Source organism: Corvus cornix, chromosome 4A, assembly GCF_000738735.6.
Source record: "Corvus cornix cornix isolate S_Up_H32 chromosome 4A, ASM73873v5, whole genome shotgun sequence".
Classification (NCBI taxonomy): domain Eukaryota; kingdom Metazoa; phylum Chordata; class Aves; order Passeriformes; family Corvidae; genus Corvus; species Corvus cornix.
The window spans coordinates 1,595,172-1,608,244 of record NC_047058.1 but is presented as its reverse complement, the minus strand read 5'-3'; the positions used below and the strand labels follow the sequence as shown (position 1 = coordinate 1,608,244).

The 13,073-nt window shown below is 51.7% G+C and overlaps 1 protein-coding gene across 1 annotated transcript in view; it reads left to right on the top strand.

Annotated features, from left to right (window-relative positions):
• OPHN1 (oligophrenin 1) overlaps window positions 1-13,073 on the top strand; it is a 57,860-nt gene that overhangs the window by 23,410 nt on the left and 21,377 nt on the right. Inside the window, 10 exon segments of the mRNA XM_039571941.1 lie at window positions 3,637-3,738; window positions 4,683-4,793; window positions 5,498-5,602; window positions 6,557-6,686; window positions 8,088-8,188; window positions 9,756-9,847; window positions 9,961-10,039; window positions 10,723-10,756; window positions 12,012-12,074; window positions 12,955-13,029. Coding sequence (XP_039427875.1) covers window positions 3,637-3,738; window positions 4,683-4,793; window positions 5,498-5,602; window positions 6,557-6,686; window positions 8,088-8,188; window positions 9,756-9,847; window positions 9,961-10,039; window positions 10,723-10,756; window positions 12,012-12,074; window positions 12,955-13,029 — 892 coding nt within the window.

Genomic DNA, 13,073 nt, shown 5'->3' with positions numbered 1-13,073 from the left:
CATTCCTTATGGAGAGGAGAAGTGGCCCATGAGCTGGGCTTCTCGCTTGCCACTCACTCCACCTCTCCTAAGAGGGGAATTTCAGAAGATCCTAATTAGCACCTACTGGTTAAGGGGGAGTTTTTGCAAGTCTGTCTGTCCCTTTCCCCTTGGTCAGCTGGACCTGAAGCTGCTGAGGGGCTCCGGTGTCGCCCTAGTGCCAGCAGCAGTCGGGGTTTGGGCAGGACCCGGCACACACAGAGCAGCCAGAGCTGCTGCTGGATCACCTGCCACAGCAGGCAGCCCGTGCTGTCCCACAGGCTCCTGCTCCTTCCTGGGTACAGCAATGTCTGTCAAAGCTCCCAGTGTGGGGTTTTTGCAGAGCAGCCTCGTGCCTGCACTCGGTGGGATCTGCTTGGTTGCTCCCAGTGAGCAATGAAAGGAAGATGGGTGGCACTTGGACTTGGCAAACCTTAATGGGAACGTGGGGCTGCCCTTTGCTGAATATTCATGAGGAACTAATTTGTGCTAATGTTTCCAGATTGTGATTCAGTCTGAGTGATTTTTTTGTGTTGTTTTTTTGTCTTGGCTTGCTCTGTTCAGCAGCCAACTCAGAAGGATTTGTAGGTCATCCTTCTGCTGTTCAGTTATATGCTAATTAGCCAGAGTGGGAATGATTGGCAAGCTCCCTCTTAGTGGCCCAAAATGCCATGCTGCACTGTGGTCCTGTTGCACATGGGTCCATCTTGGACATCATTCCCAGTCCCTTCAATCCCCAGAAGCTCAGTGCTCCATGTCCCCAGTGCAGCCGTGTGCCCCTGCCTGCCGTGGGCGCTGGCAGAGGAGGAGGCACTCCCCAAAGGAGTTGCTGTCTGGCTTCCCAACTCCTGCTGCAGAAGGAGCTCCATTGTTCTCCCAGGCTTTTCCTTTCTCTTCACTAGTCTTTCCCTGAGCAGGGGTGACCCCTCTCCCCCAAGACCCACCGTGTCTTCCCACAGGGAGCTGCCCACAAGCTGGTGGCAAAGCTGCTGCCTAGTGATTTGTGGTCTCCCTATAGGTGCAGGCTGTGGCCATCTGTGTGGGCACCATGGCCACACACAGCTCATGGCCTCCTCCATGGGTTCTTGTGGCCATCTGCACGGGCACCACAGCCTCCCACAACAATGTCATCTCTCCTGGGGACAAGCTAGGAGCCACGTGCTCCCAGGCTGCTGCATCCAGAGGCACATCCCCCCTGCCCATCCCATCCCTGCTCCCTGTCCATGGGCTCTGCTGTGCCCGGCCATGGTAGCACCAGGCTCCAGTGGGCAGCTGTTCCCTTGCCCTGTGCTTTCCCACAGCTCCTGGTGCAGGTGAGCAGCCTCGCAGCCAGAGAGCAGGAGAGGTTGGTCCCAGCTCTAGCCTGGAGCATGGCTGCCTTTCCTGCTGGCGTCTCCACAGGGTGGGGACAGATACACACACACCCTATGTGTGCTGCTTGCTGGCAGCAAGAGGCAAGAGAGGACACCTGGAGTGGGCTTCAGCCCCTTTCCTGCTGCGCCTTCATCTGCTCATCCACAGCTCTGCTGAGGAACAGGGATGGCACCAGTGCTGCCACCACCACCTCTGCATGCCACCTTGGTGGAGACAGCAGAACTCTAGGTTGGGTTTGGAGCTCGCTTTCCACGGCAGCACTTGCTTTTCCATCTCAGGACCTGCTGCTGGCACAGCCATCTCCTCTGAGATGTGAGGAGGTGGCCACAGGAGCACTGTGCCTGCAGCCCCACAGCTCTGCTTGCCTGCACTTCTGTGGCCTTGGGGTTTGGAGGCTCCTCGTTAAGGAAATGGAAACAAGACGAGTTCCTGGCTGCATTAGATGGTGCATTAGTGGCACAGACAGCCCAGGAGTGTGACCTTACAGACACAGGAACTGCTGCTCCACAAATGCTTTCATTGCACTGGGTTTGGGTTTGCTGATCAGGGCGTTAGTCACGAGGGTGGTGGTTTGTTTTGATAGTCCTTCCTGGCCTCAGCCCCGCAGTTGCTGCACTGCTTAAATTAGGATTCACCCTTCAAGGACTCTGCTCCTCGGGATTTGATGTAGATCTCTCTGTTCTGATGTGTGAGGTTGCTAACATGGAGTCACAGTACTTGATATTGCAGGGGGTGATTCCAGAGGATGCATTTCCCTTCAGGTGTCCTGTAATTCCAGGGTCTGCAGGGCAGGGCATGTAATTGCTGGGGTGAAAAGGTTTCCTGAGCTAAGCCTGCCCTGCTCCAGACAGTTGCACATAAGCAGGGGTAGTTGAGTTGGTGCCATTTCCCTATGGTAACTGTACTTTCACTACAGCCATGTCAGGACTCTTGTGGGGAGAGAATCCTTTTCCCAGCAAGGCAGCTGGCAGGAAGGCTTGTTACTGTTATCAGGAGCCAACTGTGCTGAGCCCAGGTAGGGGTTTTGGGAGCCCCCAGGCATCCTGGTGCAGGACATCCTGACAGACAGCTGGAATAGTCCGTGCAAGTGGGAATGGGGAAGCAAAACTTCGTGGCAGGGGAAGCTGCGGTCACTACTGAATTCATGAGGAAAATTCCTGATACGCAGCAGTCTGGCAGAGTCCACCTGCTCTGGTTTGTGGTGGCACTGGTGTATGCTTGTTTATCCATGAATTTCTGAGTGGGGGCATGAGAACAGGATTTCAGGGCTCTCAGCAGATAGGTGTTGAAAGATACCAGAAATTTCCAAGGAAGCTGGAACTTCCTAACTGCTTTCCACTTTCCTGAGCTTTCAAAAGCCAGAGGATCTGGGCATCCCATACATACCTGCGCTATGTGTACACAAGCTCTCAACTGCTTGGACCTGGCACTGAGGTTGCTGCCAGGCTGGAATTTCCTGATTTTAGTAATTTAGTTGCCTCCCAGGAATCCCTGATATCTCAGTTACCATCCGAAGTGGGTATTTTTGTAACCTGGCCCCTACTCCGGTTGTTTTGTGATTGCCAGTATCACAGTCAGTGCAAGGCAGGAGCCAACAGTCTGGTGCTCAGTTCTGCTGCTCCCTGCCTGCTCTTGGGGGTTCCTTCTCAAGTGTCTCTGTTTGCTGCTCTTGTTCATTTGTGCTCTCTTTGCACCACTGCTGATGGGGAGATGAGGATTTCCTGCCCACCTGTCGACCTTCTAGGCTTCTGCTTTCCTTCTGGTACTCTTCAGAAACAAATTATAAACTCTTTAGAACAGAAAGTTGCCGAACTCTAATGAACCTTTTCTTGACCTTGATGTGTCTCTGACATTGCAGTGTTTGCCCAGTTGTTTCTGGGCTGTGTGAACAGCACATCAGCAGATGGTGAATAGGTTTTTGATGTATGAGTATGTCTCCAATTGAAGAGATTGAGAGAGGGAACAGCACCTCAGCGGTGGGGCTTTTGCCATGATGTTGGCATGAAAAAATACTTCTTATGCCACAGAGTATTACTAGACCGGGTCTTGAGGTGTAACTGCACCCAAGATAGGCAAGGGGCTGTGAAGGCAGAGCAAATGAGAGGTGGCCTCCTGTTCTCTGGCTGGGTTGACCAAAATCTGTCCATGGGAATGCAGTATTGCACAAAGCATCTTGGTGTTGATGCATAGTCTTATCTGGAAAATGCCAATAACTAGTTCTGCTTCAACCTCTTGCATCTACAGGAAAGAAAGAAAAAGTTTGAGAAGGATGGTGAGAAGTTTTACTCTATGCTGGATCGCCACTTGCATTTGTCTTCCAAAAAGAAGGAGTCTCAGTTACAGGAGGTGTGTATGGAATTTTCCGCAGAGCTGGGTCCAGAAACAGCAGCACCAGCTGCTCTATGTCTTAAAAAAAATGTGGGGGGAGATCATCCCTTCCAGTAACCCGTTGAAATTGATAATCAATTAAATCTACCCAAAGCCTGGATTCTCTGTGTGAGACCAGGGAAATCAAGCTCATAGTTCTCCTGTGTCTGTTGGATGCTGGTAGTGGCTTTATGTGTTGTCATTGCTTGATGTGTAGGGCAGTGACCAGTGGCACTGGCACAGCTGGGGACTGGCCACCCTTTCACCTGGGGAAGTGCTCTGGCAGCAAAATAACCAGTTATTACTCCTTTTGCTGGCCTGGCATCCTGCCTTGCTGCTGGATGTGGGGTGGCTGTGGGGGCAGATAGAGGAGGGGGTTCCTGCCAGCTGGTGCTGCTGCAGGCATGTTGCAGCAAGGAAGGAAACCCAGCTGTTCCAGCCCACACTAGAGCAGCTGGTTCTGGTCAGATCTGTCAGACCAGTTGTCAGATCAACCTCCAAGCATCTCTGCAAGGCAAACTGTGTGTGAGCTCTGGGAGCATTGTGTGCTCCTGCCACTGCTGCAGCTCCAGAATTGCTGGTTCTGGAACACAGATGGAGTCAGGCAACAGGGTGGTGATGGTGGCCTTGTCCTCATAGGGTTGTGTGTGGAGAAGAGGCTTGTGCTAAAATAGCAAATGAGCTTTGGGAAAGCCTTGTCCTTGCAGAGTGAGAAGAGGTTTTGGATCCTTGAATGAAGGGAGCCAGAAATGGGCAGACTTAGAAGAATATCCAGTGTTCCAGTTCAAAGCCAGGCTGGGCACCTGGCAGGCTGTTTTTACTGAGGACAGAACTATCTGTGGGCTGACAGACAAAAGCAAGTCAAATATTTTCAAACTACATTTGATGTTTTTTCTTTTACCACCTTTCCGTCTTTCTTCTAGGCTGACCTTCAGGTGGACAAAGAGAGACACAATTTCTTTGAGTCCTCCCTCGAGTATGTGTACCAGATCCAGGAAGTACAAGAAAGCAAGAAATTCAGTATTGTGGAGCCGGTAGGAGCTTCCTTTTCTCTCAGTCTCGTTGGTTGATACTCAGATGTGCTGGCAGTGGCAGGAAGGGATGAACTGCCAGGTTGGATTAGGTCCTGTGGGGCAGGAGTTAACCTTGCAGCCTTGGCTTGCTGCATCTTGACAGCCTTAGTGGTGCTTGCTGGAGCACTGTGTAGCCCCAGCCCTGTTTCTTCTGGCTGGCTGTCGATCCTGAGGAACAGGCTGGACACTGTACATAGCTACAGGTCGTGTTATGGATTATCTTGGCCCCCTTGGGTTTGGCAAGTGCTGTCTGTCTGCAGAGGCACAGAGGTGTTACCTGCTCTGCTCACCTGTCCCAGCCTGGCCTGCAGGGGTCCCAGACTGTCCCTGAGGGCGGGGACCCTGCCCTGGGTGGTTGCTCTGCCCCAATGCCTGCTGCAGTGGAGTCTGGGATCGTGGGATCCTGTGGATCTTGTGGATGAGCACTCTGCAGATCTGCTCTGGGTCTCCCTGCAGGGCCTTTTGTTCTGGGTGTTTTATTCAGACAGATGTGTGGGTGGTAGCTTGGGCTTTAGGGACACTGTGGTGGATGAGCCATATCGAGGCTGGCATCATTCCAAAGTTGTAAGGAAAAAATAATTGTAATTTCTGAAACCCCACACTCTGTCCATCTTTCCTTCAGTTATAAACACAGCAGTTCAGCATGTCCCTTTCCTCCATTGCAGGTGCTGGCATTTCTCCATAGCCTCTTCACTTACAACAACCTGACAGTGGAGCTGACGCAGGATTTCCTCCCATACAAGCAGCAGCTCCAGCTCAGCCTGCAGAACGTGAGTCCCTGCCCAGCTGAAGGACTTTTCTGTGTGACTTCTGTTCTCATTTGGATTTACACTCCTTTGATGGCAAAGTCTTTCCACCCAGGCAGTCTGGCCATGTTTGCATTGTGGGAGCTGCAGATACAGTTATTTTCTTCTCAGTTCACATGTGTTTTCCCCTCTCCTGCACAGGCCAGTTCACAGGTCTATGAAATTGTTTTCTCTGGAAGGGGCTATTGCAGTTGCATCATTTAACCTGATGCATAAACAAGCCTGAGATTTTCTTTCAGTTTCATCAGATGGAAATTGTACTCCAAGAAGGCCTCTAACCTTGATCTTAATGGTAGTGGCTTCCTACAGGCTTGCTACATGCTTTGATAAGCTCCTCTGCTGGTCACGTGTGCTCGTGGGGTAGAATATCTGAGTCCTATTTCCTTTATACTCAGTCTTTCCTGACTGGCCTTCGTTTCTGTGGGACAACAATAAATCTGAGCCAAGCTGGTTTTGCTGCTGGCTCATTAATTGGTCGGTGTAGTATTCCATCAGAATGCCTGGATTTTGTACCCTGTCTTGATGTGACTCTTTCATGCCAAGCAGTGTAGCATGATCTCCTTTGGGAGGAGAATACACCTGTTACGCGAGCAATGGTATGAAGGGGAGCTCAGGTGCTGCCTCTGCTCCACCCAGCCTTGAAATGTGCTGAAGTTCCTTAATTAAGGGAACAAGTGACCTCCCAGCTATGGCACTCCATCACCATCTCTGCACTTGGTGTGACTCTTCGATCATCTATAAGAGCCCAGTGGTCCTTATAGCCAGTTTCCATGTGGATTTGGGGAGTGGTTTCCATGTTTTGTGCCTTGGGAACCAATTCATTTCTGCTACAGCACCTCAGATTTATCTAGGAATAAATACCTGCAGCTCACTCTTTGCTCATCTTCAAATATGCTTCTGTTTGTTTTCTGTTACCAGACAAGAAATCACTTTTCCAGCACGCGGGAGGAGCTGGAAGATCTGAAGAAGAGGATGAAGGAAGCGCCCCTAACCTGCAAGCTGCCTGGGCAGCCGACCATCGAGGGCTACCTGTACACTCAGGAGAAATGTAATGGCTTAGGGATGCACCTGCATGCAATAGGGAACGTGCAGGCTTGGGCTGCCCTGACATAACCCAGCTGTGGGCTGTATTCAGCTCCCATGCCCAGGCCAGCCCTGCTGCACCGGGTGTCACCACTGCCAGGGCACGGCATGTCCAGGGTGTCGCCTTCTGCCAGTGCCTGAGGTGCCTGGGGTGTCACCGCCTGCAGTGCCTGAGGAAGCACTGGCAGCCTCAGCTGGCAGCTTTGTCAGCAGTGGCACAGAGCTTTCTCCAAGTGCCATGAGCTGTGGCAGCACAGGGCTAATTGCCCTGCGCTCCAATGAGATGGGATTTATTACTCCAGTGCCTGGAGCTCTGGCAGACTCTGCCTTGGCTGTGTTTTACCAGGATGAATCTGGTGTCCTGCCCAGCCTCCCTCTGGCAGCCTCTGCAGGCAGCTGAGCACAGCCAAGGTGGAACCAGTGTTGAGTTAAGCTGCTGAGAGTGAAACTTGTAATTCTGAGCAGAATCAAATCAAACCAAATACAGCCTTTTCCAAACCCTGCAGCTCTCCATGGCCATGCAGCAGGAATGCTCAGGGGACATAAGTATATGCAAAACTGTGACCTCGGAGGCTACAGACAACTCTGTAAGCATTCATTCTTAATCCTATATAGAAATCTATTTATACATATCTTTTTATGTCTGTTTGTCCTGCTTTTAAAAGAAAGCACACTTGGTAATTTTAGACCCCCAAATGTGGCATGTTCCTGCAGGCCAGTGGCTATTTGCTGCCTCTATTTATGCTTCCCTATAAATAAGGTATGAAAAGTTGTTCCTCCTGACAACTGCAACTTAAAAACAAATTACAGAAAAAAATACCAGTTTAATTATTTCCTATAAAGCAGTTCAGGTAAGAAAACAGAGAAAAGTGACAATAAATCCAGAAACAGGAACTTCAGAGTATTTTAAAGCTGCTTTATTATTGAGTTTTCACCAACAGGAACAAGCAGTGGGGTTTGTGAAACAGGCATTCAGGACATGCAGGATCCTGCCAGTGTAGGTCTTGGCTGGGCTTGGCCAAACCAGCCTGGCTTGTGACCAGAGTCCCACAAATGCCCTTTTTCCAGCAGTGAGTTGGGAGGGTGCTGGAGGCAGCTGCTGCCCTGTGTCCTCTCCTTCTCTCCCTCTTTCCTCCTCCTCTCCTCCTGCTTCTCTCTTCATCTCCTCTCCCTTCTCACCTCCTCCTCTCCTTCTCTTCTCCTCCTGGCTCTTGCCCATGGAGACACTTGCAAGGGAGATGTCCCCCAGGGCTGTCAGTGTCCATCCCCAGAGAAGGGAGGACATGTGGGCAACACTGACCATGCCTTGCTGGCTGCATCCAGCTACCTCCCTGTCCCTGATTGCAGCCTCTTGTGTGTTCCACAGGGGCGCTGGGCATCTCCTGGGTGAAGTATTACTGCCAGTACGAGAAAGAGGCAAAAACCTTACGGATGACGCCCATAGACCAGAAGCCTGGAGCTAAGCAAGTGAGTTGGACATCTGCAAACATTGGCCCAACCACCAGCCCACCTTCCCACGTCTGGCCTCCCGTCCCGTGAGGGCTGACCCTGTGTGCCACAGAGCAGAGGGGTGGGCTCTGACCCCTCCCTGCCTGCACAGGGCAGTTTGGTGTCACCCAGAAGAGGCACCCCCACGAGGAGAGGTCTCACTCAGGTGTCCCTGGGAGCCCAGGCCCTGCAGGGTTTGGCAGCAGATGTGGGTCGTGTGATGCGAGCAATACTGGCCAGTGCTGGCTCATGAGTTCAGTCTGGGGTGAAACTTGTGCCTCTCTAGACCAGCTGATGTTGATCCTTCCCCATGCACAAGGGCTGGGAGCCACAAGAACTGTGGCAGCCACTGAAGTGCATGAATGACTCAAGTTACTACAGGAGTCACTGCTTCTAAATGCAGCATTCCCTTGCCTTGGCATGTGCTCACAGCATTGGTTTGTGGTTTGATTTGTCCTCTCAGCACTGGTTCTGTGAGACTGGGACAGTGTTGGGAAAGGAGAGGGCAGCAGTGCAGCTCCAAACTGCACTATGGTGGAAATTTGGGTAGCTACTTCTTTCACAAAGTGCTTTGGTTTACCAAAGTCTAGGAGTTCCCTCAGTCCCTCCACGTGACAGGGGAGGGATGGGAGGATGGAGCACAGCCAGTGCCTCCAGCTGAGTCCCCCACCCTCCTCTGCCATGGAGCAGGTCCCTGGGGCCTTCCCAGCCAGGCGTGTGTGCTCCAGTGTGTGAGCTCATGGTCTGGTTTTGGCAGGGCTCTGCACACTGCAGCAGGAAAATAAAATAGATGTTTTGCAACCCCTTGGCAGAGAGCTGGGCAAAGAAATGTCCAAACTATTGTATGGAGAGATTTGTTGTCATTTATGCCATAAGCATGTCTAGGAAGGCCCATTACTGCAGATAAGAGCTTGGAAAACTTAGTGCCTTTCCCAAACTCTGGCAGTCTGGTAGCCTGCACCGTCAGGTCACAGCTGGCCACAAACCCACAATCAAATTATGAATTGACTCTGCTGCAGAGCACAGGGACATGAACACCCAGGGCCAGAGCTGAGCCCCTCAAGAGCACGTCTGCTCTGTCTGGGAGGAGCAAACATACATCTGTTTGCCACACAGAATTTGTGTAAAGCCATTTGGACCATTGGTGGTGTGGGTAATTGGTACTGATGACCAGCCCTGATGAAAATTAGGACCCAGCTGTGTCAGAGCATGGGTGAGCGTGGTCCTGGCCTCAGAGGCCAGGGAGTGCCTCCCTGGGTTTGTTGGAGCAGTGTTCCAGCACTGTAGAGGCAGAGTGCTGCTGTGTGGGGTAGTGCTGGGAAGTCCAGGACATTCTCTGGCTGAGAGCAAGCCTGGAACTCGGAGCCTCTTATCTCTACCTGTGATGATGGTGGGAGGACTACCTGTGCTCCTGGTACCAATGCCATCGGAATGTCAGGACACACACCATGGGCAATGCCATGCTGGGCTGCAGCTGAGGGGCCTGAGGAGCCTGAAATCTCCCATGTTGCTGTCCTCTCACCTTGGCATTCATGTTCTCTCCTAGGGCACCCTGGACCTGACCCTGAAATCCTGCGTAAGGAGAAAGACTGACTCCATAGACAAAAGGTTTTGTTTTGACATTGAAACTAATGAAAGGTGAGAGGCTTCGCATCCCCAAACCCCACGGGCTGCAGCAAATCCCTTTCTGAAGTCTATTAAAAACAACTTTTCTTCCTTTCCCTGCCTGTCGCTGGGGGAATTCCGCGCAGGTCCGGGACCATCACGCTGCAGGCGCTCTCAGAAGCCAACCGAAGGCTGTGGATGGAGGCCATGGACGGGAAGGAGCCGGTGAGTGTTCCTGGAGCTGTTCCCAGCTGGAATGCGCTGCCGAGCAGTGTCCTCTGCCGGCGGGTGCTGCTCGGGATCAGCGCTGCACGATCGCCATGGGCTCCATGCCATTCCCTCGGCTACCACTGGGGATTTTGGGTTTCCCCCTTAAATCTGGGGATGTTCCCTTGCTGTGCCAGCCCGCCTGAGAACCGGCCTTTCCGAGGCTGGTTCGCTCCTATTCCTGCTCCTCACTACCTGCCGGAGATGATGTTTTGTCTGTCTGTCCCTGCTCTTAGCCACCTTCTCGAAGATGTCACTGCCCACCCTGCACCCGTGTTCTCCCACCTTTCTGTGCCTACTGGTGTTTCCTTCCTTCAGTCTGAGCAAAGCTCAGAGCCCTGCGGTTTGCCTACAGAACAGAGAATTTCCCTTGCAATAGGTGCCCCACTGAAATGCAGGGAGGCAGCAGAAGCTCCTTGATTGTGCAGATAATGGGTTCTTGCCTTATTATAAAATGACATTTCTATGGGACATTGTCTTTTTGGCTGTGATTGCCTCTGGGTAATCTATGGGTGATTTATGAGTGACTCACAGGCGATCTATGGGTGATTTATGGGATGCTGCATTTTCTTTCAGAAATAAATACCAAATCATACTGATACTTTTGTTTCTTGCTCCCCCATTCCCTCTTCCTTTTTCAGATTTATCACAGTCCCATCACAAAGCAGGAAGAAAGTGAGTCACTTCTGTTGCTGTTCTTTGGGCTCTCACAGCCTCGAGGCCAGGCAGGGTTTTCCTTGCAGATACACTTATCCTCAATTCCTGCTGAGTAGCAGTGTTCCTGCTCCATGACAGCAGTGTCACTTCTGTTCTTGTACCACAAGTGGCTGGCACTGAGCCCAGATAAGAACAAGTCACACAGAACTGCAGCAAGCAGTTTTTATTTAGCCAGGAGTAGCGGGATGTAAGGTTCAATTTGCACCTCCAAACCCCAGTGAGAGATTCTGAGAGATCTTAACAAAGATTGTAATAGGGCAATAGAGGTGGCATTGAGTTCCTGGATCTCCCACCTACCACCGTGTCCCATGTCCCCTCTTGCAGCAGTGGGGTGTACCCTGCAGAGCCCTGGAACCCTTTGGGGCTCTGTTAGCTGGGTGAAACCTGCATTCTGTCTCAGAGCTCACTTCATCAGCACTGTAACTAGCTGGCTCTAATGAGCACAGAGGGAGCATTCCCAGAAGCATGAGCACAAACCTGTGTGGCCATGTTCACATCACTCACTGGGAGGAATGTGATTTGGGTCTCAGTGAATAAACATTCTCTCTTTGTAATAGATTAGAGCTGATAAGAATTACAGTGGTATCATAGCCCTCAGTATCAAGCACCAGGTGGGTCTGTGCTTATTCCTAGGGCAGGGCTAAGAGACGTCTGAGCTTGATGTTGCTGTTGCTCAGAGCAACCAGTATAAACCACCTGCTGAAAATGCAGGGATGCCATAGGATTCCCCAGATCAGTGGAACAAGCCCTGTGCTCAGCTTTCCTCAGCACATCAAGCTGGATTGGTTTTGCTTTTTAATCCTAGTGATGTAGGTAAGCAGAAATTACACAGTCCCATGATGGGGAAGAGCTTTAACTATAGATTTTGCTCTGGAAGTGATTATTCAAGTCTTTATCAGACACAATCCAAATTATTTACACTATTATTATTATTAAACACCAATTTGCAATTATTATTAAACACAGAGAGGGTGTAGGGAGCAGTGCTGCAACTCATAATAAATTCGAGGAAAAATGGGAACTAATAACTCCTTGTCAGGATGTCCAGAATGCCAGTGTTTTCCTGAGGATGTAGGGGATGCAGTGCAGGTGTGAACACTCTGCTGTGCTGGGGCACTGCAGCTCCGGGTGCCAAGAGGGGCTGGGGCTGGGGGTGTCTCAGGGCTCTCCAGGAGTGCTCAGTCAGCTAACACAGCTTCCTTGTCCAAAACAGTGGAGCTGAACGAGGTCGGCTTCAAGTTTGTTCGGAAGTGCATCAATGCAGTGGAGACCAAAGGTGAGGAGCTCGCCCGGCCTGGCGATTCTTCCCATGGCCTTGAGTTACCCTGCAGTTCCTGCAGTACAGTGTTAGTCACTGACACGGCACTTCAGCTTCTAGCTGAGGAATGCGTGTTCTTCGGGAGCAGAAATCCCACGTGGTCGGGAATGTTGTACCAAGTTGGTTGGGGTTGTATTTCTATCTTCATGCTGGTTTTGCTCATGGTTTTCTCAGTTTTGGCCCTGAGCACACCCACTGTTGGGCAGCAGGAGAACAGCTCCAGCACTGCGGCCGAGGGTGGCTACAGGCTCCTTCAGCCCCAGTCTGTGAAGCAGCAGAAGCAGGTGGCAGGGTGGCAGCTCATCCTCTGGGCTGTCACATATTGTCCAGCCTGCACCAGTGAACATCCAGTGAACATCACCAATGTGAGATGGGGGCCTGGATTCATCTCCAGATTTCTGGGGCTGTGGCAGCCAAGGCCAGCGGGGGCACAAAGACCCTGCTTGCAGAGCCAGGAGAAGCAGTGGCTCTGCCTGTCCCAGCACTGGCCAGTGTTTTCAGATTCTCTTTCAATGTGTTTGTCTTCTGTGAGGGGTTGAGCAAACCCATGACAAAGCAGCACCCCCCAGACATGGGGTATGTGGGCTGGCGTGTCCCATGCCCTGGCCGTGCTCACCTGACCATGACATGGTGACCACGGTGGTGCTGGTGGCCACAGCTGCTGGGGGTGAGTGGAGCCCCTGCCTGCAGAGCCCGGGGAGTGGGACAGGGCCCGGGATATGGGACAGAGCCCGGGCTGTGGGACAGAGCCCAGCAGCAGGAAAACAGTTCCACTAGATGGGGCTTTTGGACCACCAGCGGGAAACCTCGGCTAACGCTCTTGGCTTTGTCCTTTTAGGAATCACTACGGAGGGCGTGTACCGGACCGTTGGCAGCAATATCCAGGTGCAGAAGTTGCTGAATGCCTTTTTTGGTAAGAATTAATTATTCTGTCCTGTTCTTGAATTGTTTGTGAGG